Source organism: Ictalurus furcatus, chromosome 16 (genome assembly GCF_023375685.1).
Source record: "Ictalurus furcatus strain D&B chromosome 16, Billie_1.0, whole genome shotgun sequence".
Classification (NCBI taxonomy): Eukaryota; Metazoa; Chordata; class Actinopteri; order Siluriformes; family Ictaluridae; genus Ictalurus; species Ictalurus furcatus.
In genome coordinates this window covers 4242978-4256943 of record NC_071270.1, presented here as the reverse complement: position 1 = coordinate 4256943, position 13966 = coordinate 4242978, and the positions used below count along the sequence as shown (strand labels likewise).

Here is a 13966-nt window from a genome sequence, read left to right as displayed (position 1 = left end):
GAAAGATGTTCAGGATATTAAGAATCATAAAGAAGTACATCACGTGTGAGTTTTGGCCTGCAGGAAAAGTAGAAAGGCCTATTTAAAAAAAAATAATAATTAGGCAGTCACGGTTTGTACACTTTTAACACATTTTAAAATTAATAAGTAACATTTAACAGTTACCTAATTTAAAAAAGGTTTTCATTTTGTACATTAAGAATAAAAAATTACATTTGAACTTATTTTACTTGCGTTTCAATTTGTCATTGTTTGTATTTATATTTTTGTCATTCATCATTTTTACATGTTAAAATTGAAATATTCTAGTAATGTTTCATTCTGGTATTTATTTTTTTATTATTCACTTTATGATTTATTTTCTTTTTGTTAACCTGCTAATCGTTAAACTCAATTTCACTACGTTATTACAAACCACTTTATGCTGCAACTTGTTTGAAAATTGCTCAATAAAAAAAATTGTAGCAGATGTGGGTGTGGACTACCCCTGGAGGGAGGAGTCAGGGAGGGAAGGACTCATTTTGGCAGACCTGAACCTTGTTTCTTCACACTTCACACTGGGCTACAGTCACGAAACTTGAAAAGTGTGGTTATCTATGGTGTGTTTATTCTTCTATGTAACTTAGCAAGAACTGACTACTGGGTGGTGTGCTATATGAAAATGGTGCTTGGACCCCACAGATCGCTCTTTGCGACTATGGTGTGCTACTTGTAAATGGTGCTTGGACCCCACAGATCGCTCTTTGTGACTACGGTGTGCTATTTGTGAATGGTGCTTGGACCCCACAGATCGCTCTTTGCGACGATTATTATTATTATTATTATTATTATTATTATTATTATTATATAAAAAACGACACAATATTTGCATTTTTTAAAGAAGAAATGTCATCTATAAAGGATCCGAAATCCGAAGCTCAAACTGCTGCTCGCACCTCAGCTCAGCTCAGTCTAGTGAGTAATCAGAACATTAGTAAATCAGTGGATTAATGGTGTATGAGTGAATGTTTTAATGTCAGTATTCCTGCACACATGCACGTTTTCATGCTGCAGATGTGTCAGCGTGCAGAAGGACGTTTCCTGTCACTACCCTTCCTCTCGCTCTTTGGCACTTCTGGGCCAATTAGTGCGGATTACACGCGTGTCCCAGGGCTATGACCCTGTCCCTGTCCATCATTCTCATCTGAGCTAACGAGCTGTGAGCTGTCTCCTTCAGCATGGTTCCAAACAGTATGTCTCAAGGCGTTTCAGGGTGTGTGTGTGTGCTGGAAACTGTGCCATGATCTTTAACAATCTTGCATGGAGGTCACATTTGAAAGGTCAGTGCAACCCAGAGGAAAGACACGTTCTACATCACATTTCCTCTTAACCTCGAATTTAACCTCAAATTCAAATTCATCCAAATAAGCAAAGAGCAATCCTATGACTTTGCTGCATGCTCCTTACCCAAGTCTACGCTCAATATTGTTTATTTTGCAGTGGAGAATCAGAAACATATCTTCTTTGTTTGTTTTCAGAACTTGAAAACCTTTACAGTCAATTTAATTCATTTAAACCTGTCATATACTAAGAAATGACCATATTTACAATATCTTTCTTGTCACACAGTTGCAGGAAGTGACTAATTAATATTTATACCATTCATGTGTGTTTGAAACATTATACTGTATTTTAAAAGAGTGTTAAAATTGTGGTATTGATAGCAGTATAGTGTAAAAATGTCACTGCAAATGTGTTTTATTTAATATATTTAAATGTAATAAAAAAATTATAGCAGTGGGGGCATGGTCAAACGGTGGCTGTGAATGGGAGGAGTTGCGGAGAATGAGCGGGTAATGAATGAATGGGTTCACCTGTGTGTGTGTGTGTGTGTGTGTGTGTGTGTGTGTGTGTGTGGTTAACAAAACAACAAACAACAAGCGTATCAGTGCAATCCCAGATTAAGCAATAAGGGTTAGATGTTAAAAAAAATAATAAATTCCCAAACAAATAAAAACCTAGAATGAAAATAATAATAATAATAATAATAATAATAATAATAATAATAATAATAATAGTAGTAGTTTCATACTACTAATAGTAGTATAGATTCACTCTGTAAAACACAGACACTACAGAAATTCTTTACAGTATAAAGGAGCAGAAATCATTCGACTGGCAGTAGTCTGTAGATTATATACAACATTATGATAGGTTATTTCTCTGGATGTTACGCTGGTGTTAATCCAAATTTTTTCATATGGAAAGAAATTCAAAAGATCAACAACAACAATATATAAATATCACTTTCCTCACACTTATTTGGCTTCAGTTAGAATGAAATCCATTTTTAAAGTCCCTATATGTATATATTTGTGTGTGTGTGTGTGTGTGTGTGTGTGTGTGTGTGTGTCCATCCCTCTGTTGCACTCTGTCTCATTGCATTTTCGTCGTGGTGAATGCAGACTTTCCGTCTCGGCACACAGATGTTGCTGTGAGCCCCAGAGCCTGCGTTCAGGAGGACGGCACCCCGCGGAGACAGAAGCTGCGTGCTTGTCGGGGAAAGATGGAGGGAAGTAGTGTGTGTCCTCATGTCTCCGCTCCGCCCACTCTGTCCTGCTGGGGAGGGAGCACAGTGCATCTCCGAAACACATCGAGTCACTGAAGAGCCTCTCAAACAAACAGAAGTGATTCCATTTACAGACACAGAGACAATGAGGGAGAGAAAGAAAATGCAAGGGTGTGTGTGTGTGTGTGTGTGTGTGTGTGTGTGTAGTCTTATAGGAATCTAATGTCTCTGGGATGATTGGAATGAAAGTGACACTGCATGAACAGAGTGGGGACGTTTAGGTTGTGCTTAAAAGCAGAAAAGTGCCTTTTTCAGTCAAATCAATCAATAATCCAAAATAAGCACAATATTTGGAGTGTATACCATAATATCCTACTGAATTGTTGAAATCTGGATTCTGATTGGCTGCAAGGACGTTGATTAATTTTCTACAACAGCAGCTATGAGTAAGTAACTCCATCAGCTTCATCATATGTGCAACACAGTTTATAGTATGTGTGTGTGTGAGTGAGAGAGAGAGAGAGAGAGAGAGAGAGAGAGAGAGAGAGATTTAAAGAAACAGATTGTGTGAGACCGTGTGTGTATGAAAGAGAAACACAGACAGAGATAGAAGGAGAGAAGTGTTGCTTGGATAGATAAATACGCCCACACATACACACACACACACACACACACACACACACACACACACGATCCTATAATTGTCTCACACTTCACTGATCTGCTCCTGACTCTCACACATACCAACAAACAGGATAGGAAAACATTTAGCATTTATTGAAGAAGAACTGACGATCTGTCCCACTGCTGCAGACTTCTGTTTGTGGCAATAATAAAAAAAAGAATAATTCAGTTTGACATCTAAAGAGAAGTATCCAGTCTCGGCTAACTCTTCCTTCCCTGTACTCATTATTAGCTTGCTACTGTCTCTCCTGTAGGCTGTGAGCTGTGTTTGTTCTTCATCATAAAGCCTGCAGTGTGACTGAACAAAGCTCTTGACATTTCCAGCTCCTGCGAGATTACAGCCACTGAGTCGCTCTGTTTGGTTTTTTTTTTTTCTCCAGATCTAAGTTAAGACGGAAACCGTTCCAAAATAGCACACTGCTGTTGGTGCTAGCTTATTCATCAGAAGGTTACTAGGGTGTGCATCGGGTGTGAATAGATGTGCGTGTATGTGAGAGAGTGCAAGCGAGGGGGGGTGCAGAGATAGATGTACAGAGATGTATGGAATTGATACGTTCATATAAATTTAGTGCATTTGTTTTTCTCTCTGAAGCCTCTTCACAAGGCCTCAGATTGTTCTGGACCTTTGAGCCTGCACTCCCTCTGAGTAGCCACCAGGGACAGCACCGAGTCTCAGTCAACCACCTCAGAATACTTCAGACCTGTAATGTTGAATATACTGAAGGGCTCAACCAGATGACATCATCAAAACAGGGCCAGCCAATAGTGCACAATCATGGACCGACTGAAACACACACTCGCTACATCATTTTGGTTTATTCCATATTTATTTCAGTCACTTCTCTTTTTTATCCATGGTAGAAGTGTTTCCAGGCTGTTTTACTGGCTGAACATTTTTCTTGCCCAGGAGTCTATGCTGCCCTCTATGGAAAGCCATTGAGGTCAAATTGTGTGAGCAATACGGAACACGACTGGGGTCAAATTGTATTAAAGAGAAATCACATAACACCTTAAAATGAATAAACCCAACTTGACTTGGTTTATTTTCCTATAAAAGCAAATTCTAAAGTGTTTTGTTCTTGTTACACCACAGCGATTTAAAAAAATCTATTAAAGAACGATACATTGTACTTTTTATCCATTTATGCTTAATATCATGGAATGTTCATGAATAAAAGTTAGTTCCTCTATCACTTTCAATATAGCAGTCATAAAAATCATTCCCTCACACGCCTCTCTTTTTCTCTCTCTTTATTATATAAAGTTATAATGGCTTTAAATCTGACTATTACAATGTGCTGACACTGGAGACTCCTTCTATAAATGGTAAATAAATGTCTCCTTACAGACAACTTTACCATTTGAATTACACACTGTTTAATCTTTATTCGGTTTATGTGGCATGTTTGCATCAACTGCACAACTGTCAGAGCTGCTGTTATAGAAAATCAGATTGAAGAATTCAACAGTGCTGTGGTATAAAGTCATTTCTAATGCCTTGACTAATAGAGTTTTTGAGTGATTGTGTGATGTTTGTCTTACAAGCCTATAGTTAATTGTAAAGGATTTAAAAGTGAGAAAAAGCTCTAAATATGCAAGCTTCAGAAATTCTAAATTATGCGCATTTAATTTATGACCAAACTCTCGCTTTAAGACATTCCACAATAAAACCTCACTCAGTCTCAGGAAGAAACAGGGAGAGAATAACTGTACATGTATTCGTATCAGGTTGCGTAGCATCACGCCTCACTGAATGCTTCCAGCATGCTTTTGTTTCAGTCTGAAGCCCTTTCTCAAACCCCAGAAGGTTTCAGAATATTTTGAGCCTTTTGAGCCCTGCAGTTTCCTTGAGAAGCCATTGGGGGTGGCATTGAGATTCACCCAACCACCTGGAGAGTACCTCAGTCTGGGCTGAGAATGTTATTACTGCTGGGTGGAGTATACAGAAAAGGTTCAACAAGACGGCATCATGGAGGAACTCATGGTGTAACAAAAACACTAACTCTAATTTTCTGTTCATGACACTAGCCAAGACATTTTCCACCTGAGCCAAGTATATAATCCTAATATTTATTTTAAATTATTTTAGATCCCCATCATATCTATTCGGCTTTTTTGTATATGCAAATTCCAAATTCATAAAACACAGGTAAATGTGAGCCCTATATGTGTACCTGTGTAAAGGCACATGCATTTGGACAGACAGAAGCTCTATGCTGTCTATAATAGTGTTTATGCAGGGTGTGTTGCTTCTGAGTGCATACTTGCATGAAGCTAGCACTTGGCAAAAACAAGACCCCAAAATAACCAGGGTGCATTTTTGACTCTTTTGTACCTCTGGTTTATTGTTCTGAAGTTCTGAAGTAAGATGCAAGTGGTAAACAACAGGGTCACAGGGTCACTAGGCCACATCTGGTCTCCATAGCTGATCCCAGTACACCCCAAAACCAATCCTAAAGAAACTGTTATATTAATATTCATCTACTTCTTAAGTTAATAAACGAGCATGAATGGTCTTTAGAAGTGCCATGTTCCCTACATGATGTCACTACTTGATGAAGGAAGTTAGAGAACAGGATGAGAGGGTATGCAGTTAAACGATTTAGCATGGAAGTTTACTTCAGCAGTTCCTGTTCGGAAATCTCATGGTCCGTCCGTTTTTCTGGATCTACCAGACTCATTCAAGTGGACGGATTATGATGCTGCTATTAATCCTTCTCATAGCAGATGGAGTCTGTTTATTCAACTTTAAAAATAAAGACAAAGGACCATGTCAAGACTGATCTACTTCCTTTGGACCTTTCGAGGTAACCAGCTGAAAATCTTCCTGCAGAGTTTCTTTTTCTTGACTTTACTCTTGCTTCCTGGCTCCATGTGACTGCTGGTCTGAGATGGTGCATTGTTCTGTTTTAGTAAGGTGAAAAAGGAGAGCAAGTCCATGTTAACCCCCTCCCAGATCTTTCTCACTGGGGAATCCAGAGGCTCTAAGACGTCCCTGAATCGTCGCTCCTGCTGCCGGAAGTCATACTCCACACTGACAGAGTGAGAGATAAATAGAGAGAAGAATCATTCATTGACACGCAATGACATGGGAAATTCATTAAATGCATTTATATTGAAATATTTGGGGTGTGTTTAATGATTAGAGTAAATGTTGGGCTAAAAGTCCCAGAATGCAATGTAGCTATAGGGCACAGCTGTTCTGAGTTATGGCAGAGACTCAGCTCAGCTATTTATTGATCTACGAGGTGACTAGCATGATTGCATTGACGATGGTATTAACCTGAAATTTGAAGTGTTGGAACCAGATCTGTTTGTGCGGAGTGTACAGATGAGGTGAGAGAGGTGGACAGATTAAAGGAATAAAGTGCCGCTGCATTGCTCTTTATAGGTAGAGATGAAGCGAGGGCTACAGTAAATCCCACTGCACCACTATCAGCATGTAGTCGAATGGCAAAACTCAAAATTTTATAACAAAAGAAATCTTGGATAGCAGTGAAGATCACATCTTAATGATAAATAATAATACGGATGTCTTTCACTGTGGATTCTTTTCCTTTGTCAAAATCAGTCACAAATCTTCCAATCTGGATCTCCAGAAAGGTTAAAATCCTGATCATACCAGTATATCTGTGACCTGGAGACTGGGAGAGCCTTCCTTTCTCCCCTGCCAATCAGACCAACACTTGCCAATAATGAGTGTCTGTTAGATCATGTATACAGTATCATGCAGGTAATACTCCTTCAAGCATGGTCAGCTACCTAGGAAACTGTGTTAGCAGTAATTTCTAGCTTTCTGTTAGTCTTCGGCCCTAAAGTAGTTGTTGAGCAATAGACTAAACTCTGGTATCAGGTAGGAACTGGCTACAACTGAATCCCATTTTGTTAAGAAGCCAGGCTACCCCTGGATTTTTTATGTTTACAGGATTTAACATAACCACAACTTCAGCTTGATGAGTAGATCCTAACACATGATGTTAGCTCTCACCTCATGATCTACAAAGTGACATTTCCTAAATTCCATTCACATATTCTGTTCTGCACATGGTAAGGTCTTGTATATTTCATTTTTCCAAAAACATCTGCTTAACCGATGGCATCACCAGGAATTGAATAACAGCATCAGGTTATGCAATAACTCAGCTTTCAAAAAGGGTTGAAATGCTGGATGCTTCGTAAAAAGTCTCGCTGGTGCTTCTGGCCCAGAACCAGGACTGACTCTGGCACCAGCACAGGACCCCTGATGGTAAAAAAGAGTTGAGTGGGCGAGCATATTTGTTGTCGTATCATAAGTTTGTGTGGAGTTGCAGGGCTAGTAGCCAAACATTTGCCCTCAGGGAAACTGTGTCAGCTTTTGAGCTCTCACTCACCTGTAAATGATGCATGCCGTCTCCTGGCAGGTGGAGCAATCGCTTAAATCCTGGCCGGTTCTGAAACATCGGCGTCTGCAGAGACAAACAACAGGAAATGGAGCGGAGAAAAATGAAGCAAAAAACGCTGCATTTTTTTTCAGCCTTTGAATCTTTTTCCTAATTGCTCTCAGGAGACAGTTAGAAAATGCTGAACTTTATCATACGGTGCACTACATTGCAGAAAAAAATGACTTGACTAGCAATTCTTACTATTATAGTCAATCACCTCTACTCTTTCACTCGCCCTCCATATAAATCTTTTTCTCTCACCCTTTGCTGAGTGCGTGGCTCATCTCCAGGTCTTGGATGATGTTGAGTAGGGTCGTGACTCGCTCCTGGTTGGCCTGCAGATTGGTTTCTACTCTCTGCAGCCTCTTCTGAAGGTCCTGACTCCTGTTGCTCTCGGGGGAACTGCGTGACAGCAGAACCAAAGAGGGAGGGTGGTAGTGTGTGAGGGCATAGCCGCCATTTGAGACAGGCCCACTAACAGGTAAAACAATGCTCGTCTGTGATGCAGTCTCTAATTCTTGGTGTAGTTGCGTGTTCTGGATCTGGTCTGAAGGCATTGAAGAAGAAAGTAGAAATGGGTTTGCCTTTGAGTCTATATCTGTCCTTTTGTTTCCAGTGACCTCGATTAATAATTTAATTGCTGGATGCAGTGGATGTGTGTGAAAAGGTCTTGGAGGTTGACATGAGAGTGAACCCAAGGCATTGGGTTCATGAGGTTTTATGGGGGCTGCAGGACAGGCAGGATGCTGAGGTGTGGATTGCTGGTGTATTGTTTGTGATTTTGAAGTTGCAAGGAGTTCACAGTTAGCTTGCACGCGGCTCTCACTGTCTGTCTCTGCTGCGAATTTGCAACCTATTTTTGTAGCTGTCACAGTCTTGGTTGCTTCCTTACAAGGAGATTTAGCAGAGCCCAAAGTTGTTGCTGATGATTTGCAAACTTTGTCCTCTGGTTTCTCAGGTACAGACTTAACACGGTCTGATTGTGCAAGAGACCGACTCTGTGTGTCTGTATTAGGGTTGTCCATACCGTACGTATGCATTTCCATAAATGCTTGAGTGATTGTAACTGTGTTGGACTGGGTTAAAAGACTCAGGGTTGTGACAGGACCTGGGTTAAGTGCTGAGGTGCTGTTATGAACATTCATGTTTGAGGTGTCTGAAGGGTTAGATTGTTGGTTCTTTAATATTCGATGTGGTTTGGCATCCGTATGTGGAAGAGAGCAGTGAAGTGCTATGGAAGGTTTGGAGTACAAGGCTGTGCAAAGCGAAATGGCTGAGGATGTGTCAGTGGTCAGAGAGTGTGTTTGCGTAGGTTGGTGTTTGGTGCAGTCTGTGGCGGATGTGGGTTTAGGATGCATGTAGGAATGAATTTGCGATGCGCTTTGAGGTTTAATGCTTGGATTTGCATGCAAGCAGCTTGAAGGCCTTGAGTTTGTGTCTTGGACACTCTCTAATCCATTTTCAACTCTGGTGTCTCTGCTAGGGTATGGAGTGTTGAAAGGTTTGGCGCTCTGTCCTAAGCTTTGCTCCTTAGTGATTATAGGTGAATGGACAGATGCTGAAGACCTTGGATGGATGTTAGCATGGTTTGTCAGAGCAACATGTGAGGTGTGTGTCAGGATATTGCTGTTTGTGTGTGATTTTATCTTTGGTATGGAGTCTGTGTCTTTCAGGGCAATGGATTGGGAGTCTGTCTTAAGGCTGGAATATTGTTGTGAGTGTGGAGTGAGCATGGTGGGTCTTGATTCCTGGAGCGTGAGTGTGTGTGACAGTGGTGCTGGTTTATGGGAGCAGAGGTCTGGGTGTGAACGCATGCCTGTCTCCTGAATTGCACTCCCTGCCACTGTGTGTGTATATGCAGATGGCGTGTGACTAACTGGAGTGTCCCTGTGTATGTGTGGAAGGCCAAGGCCAGCATATCTCCAGCTTGATTGATGTTCAGAGAGTTTTAACGCTTCTCCCTCCTGCGTGGATGCTAATAGCCGGTTGCTATTTGGGTTAGGAGGAGGCCACGTCACCGCAGGGCCTCTGTTCATTTGCATAACTCTGTATTTCTCAGTCTCTGTGTTTGGAGGAGAAAGTGAGGATCCTGTTTCTTTTCCTGAGACTAGAGGAGCTGCAGGGCTAGATCTGAGACTCTCTGAGCCAGCAGAACAGGGCGAAGTGCTGTCCCTGGTGGTGGTGAAGAGAGCCGCAGCCACTGGATTCTGCCTTCCTCCACATTTGCTGCAAATCCTCAATGGGAATCTGTGAGGAGGTGAACATGGAGGAACCTTCCTCTTCCCAGAGTGTACTGTAGTTTTGAGCTGAAGAGTCGACGACTCCCCTTCACAGATGTCATTGCTGATCCCATCCATCACCTCTGAGTCGACCACGCTGCCATTGGTGAAGCGGAATTCCTTTTTTCCTTTAATGCGCCCATTGGCCCGATGTGTGTTGGTTTGAATTGTCTGAATGTCACAGTGCGTTTCAGCTTTATTGCCTTTACACGCATCATCATCGTCGTCATCATCATCGTCGTCCACACCTTGGAATGTCACACCCTTCTTTACCTTATTCTCAAGGCTCCGGTGTTTAAATAAAGCACTCCTTTTTTGTCCTTTTCTGCCATCCAGTTTGACAGAGATGTGCCCGTTGGGTGGCATGGTTTTCCTGACAGCACGGCTCTCTTGGCAGCTCCGTATGGCTGGCGATGTTTGTACCCCAACGTTACACTGGTGAGCACAGGTAAGCCCTGCCTCTCCGTTGGCTGTCCTCCAATCGCGAACTCCTACCAAAGCTGGCACTTCAGACACTGGCACCGGAGTGGCCAGATCAGCGGCCCGTCTTCCCATCGCCACGGCAACCGGCTCAGCAAGACTCCGGAGCAGAAATTATGCCATTCGGCCGTGGTGGTACATCTGAGGGAAAAGGACAAAGTTACAATGAGAGGCAACTTCTGACTATGTAGCACTCGAGGGCAGATAAAGTGACAAGGGCACTTGTTTTGTGCCCTTGCTCCCTTGTGCACGAACGAACAGCTTGGCTTGGTGCTGCAGATAAGCGTTTGTGTGAATACTGATCAGCAAGCTTGCTTTCCAGAATGAAAAATCGCCCGAGCGTAATAATCAGATGAGCCCGTATCAGTCTATTTTGGCCTAGGTGAATGTGCCAAGTGATTCTGATGAGTGCGCTTGTTTTCGGGAAACACATTTGTCCGGCGTGTGAATGAACAGCTTGGCTTGTGATGCATGGAACTCTATGAATACTGATCAGCAAGCTTGCTTTGCAGAATGAAAAATCACCATAGCAGAACAATCAAATCACTGTATACCAATCGATACTGGTCTCAGTACATGTGCCAAGTGATTCTGAAACACAGATATTAATATAAAACTAATGATTACAATGTAAACAAGTCTAGTGATAAAAAACAAACAAACTTAAGAACTGGCACACTGGGGTCTTATGTAGATTCAGGCCATTGAAAATAATCTTTTAAGGTATAAATCTGGACCTTAAGGACCAACAGGGCATCTCTGAGGGTTCGTTTAAATTCACTTTTCCCATTTATACTTTAAAACGTACCTGGTATGTGAAATTTGATACAGTTATACCAAATTTAGAGTAATACTTCTTCATAAAACAAGTGAAATATGCTTCAGCTGCTACTTTACCTCCTTGTTTCGGAGATTATGACCTGAACATCACTCAGTCCATTGATTTTGCAAGGTATTCTCTGTGAAGGTGACTGATGAGAGAAAATGCATGGGTAGTAAACTCTGTGAAACAATCTGTGACTGAATGTCATGAGTTCTGTAGCTCAGGTATAACAATCCAGATTAATAAGTGTATTTACACAGCATGACAGGTAAATGGTGTGTGTGTGTGTGTGTGTGTGTGTGTGTGTGTGTCCCCGTGTCCGTTGGTGCTCCCTGACATTGGCATTGTGCCCGACTGCCTGCTGTCCTCTCCTTAATTTAGCTCACCTTAAGCAGGTGGGTAATTTATGCATTAATGCCAACGTCTTCATTAAACCCTGACAATACAGAGAGGATTCAGTGAACGACAATGAAATTTACTGACGCATAACTCGCAGCAGGAGTTTTTTTTCTTTAGGATCTGGTACCTGCTGTTGGAGGGGAGGGGGGGCGGGGGCTGAGATGCTCTTGAGCCATATATCACACCTCATAGCTGCAGTGGGACATTATACAATACAGTCTCTTCACATTTACTCACTTTGTGCAATAACTCAAGCAACCACTCTTCCTCATCCCCATTCTCAACCCTGCCCCCTCCTTCCCTCCCTCCGTCCCATCCTGCGTCCAATGTCTCTGCATAAAACACCCCTGTCCCCGTGGGCACTGCTCTCTCCGTCTCCTGATGTCATGCGTGTTCATGTCAAGTCGACCTGTCATCTCAGAAAATCTCAGGAAAAAAAAAAAAGAAAAGCAAAAGCGCCAAATTCCAAAGTCCACCCAGCCTGGGGCTCTTGCTGCTTTCTGAACCCAATTAGCTGCACTGCTTTAATATGATCACATGATTTATATGCGATACGACAGCCAAACACTGAAACTTTGCGCCATCTCAGATCAGGCATCTTTCCAGAACGTACCTGCGTTGAGCATGGATAGAAGCATCCTCTTCCTCATGCCATGGATCTGAAGATCCATTCCGGAGAATGAGGGAGCCAGGAATCTCACATGATTAGAGCGGAAGAGCAGTCTCGCCTCATGTGTGCTCTGGTCATACGGAGCGAGAGAAGCAGCATCCATGTTCAAAGAGACTGACTCTGTCCTCTGTTCCCCCTCTTCTCCTCCTCCTCGTCTTTCCTCTCCTGGTTTGTTTTGATCCTCTCGCTCCTTTACATGCTGAAGCAGCAAGAGATATTGATCCGCATCCTCTGACTTGCGCACTCTCTCTCTCTCTCTCTCTCTCTCTCTCTCTCTCTCCCTCTGTCTCTGTATTTCTCTTTTCCACTCGCTCTTTTACATTACCTCCTACTTGTCCTCCTTCATTCCCTCAATTCAGCTGAAATTAGGCAGCCTCTCACCGAGCACTGGATGTGTGTCTATGTGTGAAAGAGGGCATGAAGAGGCAGAGAGAGAAGCAGCTCAAAAGAGAGAGAGAGAGGGAGAGAGGGAGAGAGAGAGAGAGAGAGAGAGAGAGAGAGAGAGAGAGAGGTAAGGGGCTGTGTGAAAAGTACCAACAACAAAGAGAAACAGACAATCAAATGATGCTTAGGCATGTCCATATTTCCTTCTTTCTTGCTCTCTTTTTTATTTCCTTATATCGTTTATTTATTTTACCATGAAAATGTTATTTTCATGTCACACAGTTCAAATTGTGCATACTCATAAATGAAAGCTTTCCCAGGTTTAAGGTACCACTAACTTGCATTATTTACTGCATTCACATGAATACACTTCAGCATTAAGTAAGGAATGAAATCACTTTGTGATTATACAGTAATCAACATCCAGGTAGTGTGATAAAGAGTGTTTACTGTTACCGCTCTGAAGTTGAATGGCTGGATATCCTGAAGGTTTTTTTTTTCCTTTTATACAACAGCACGTTCAGTTACTATACATTATTCCATTAAAGAATGACACATTGTACTTTTAATCTATTTGTAGTTGCATTTAATAATGATAATGAGTCTTTATTAGTCACATATACATTACAGCACAGTGAAATTCTTTTCATTGCATATCCCAGGATGTCAAGAAGCAGGGGTCAGAGACGATACAGCGCCCCTGGAGCAGAGAGAGTTAAGGGCCTTGCTCAAGGGCCCAACAGTGGCAGCATGGCAGTGCTGGGGCTTGAACCCCTGACCATCCAATCAGTAACCCAGAGCCTCAACCTCCAAGCCACCACTGCCCCTGATGCTGTAGAATGTCCACAAAACAAGCTGGTTTCTGTTCTCACTTACATTCCATTCTCACTGGACGTTCTCTCACCAACCACTCTTTAAAAATAAATAAATAAACAAACAAACAATAAAAAACACAGCTCGTCATGTTACCGAGAAAATACAAAGTGTAAACTCCTCTGTCCTGAAGATGTCGGAAAGCCAAAAGTCGCAGCTTTAGCTTTCACTGTTACAAAGTGCTGACACTGGAGACTCCTTCCATAAATGTTATATAGTATACTGTAGGTTGTTAAGGTTAAGTAAATCAGTAAATGTTAGTTAAAGAAACCGTTATATAAAGCAAACTTGTGATAACTCGGTACATGGCTGTAGTGCATCATAATTATTGTGCAAGATATTTATATAATCGGTCCGTACAGGATTCCGAAGAGTTTTTTTTTTTGTGATTGTTGCAGCCAAAAA

The 13966-nt window shown here is 41.8% G+C and overlaps 1 protein-coding gene across 1 annotated transcript; it reads right to left on the bottom strand.

Annotated features, from left to right (window-relative positions):
- Positions 1-5669: 5669 nt before the first annotated feature.
- On the bottom strand, positions 5670-8577 carry LOC128620890 (INSYN2B protein-like). Its single transcript, XM_053646262.1, has 3 exons — positions 7915-8577; positions 7603-7677; positions 5670-6266 (listed from the first exon to the last, which is right to left on the bottom strand). Exons 1-3 carry the CDS (start codon positions 8208-8210, stop codon positions 6017-6019), a joined length of 621 nt encoding a protein of 206 aa, XP_053502237.1. The 5' UTR covers positions 8211-8577; the 3' UTR covers positions 5670-6016.
- Positions 8578-13966: the final 5389 nt, after the last annotated feature.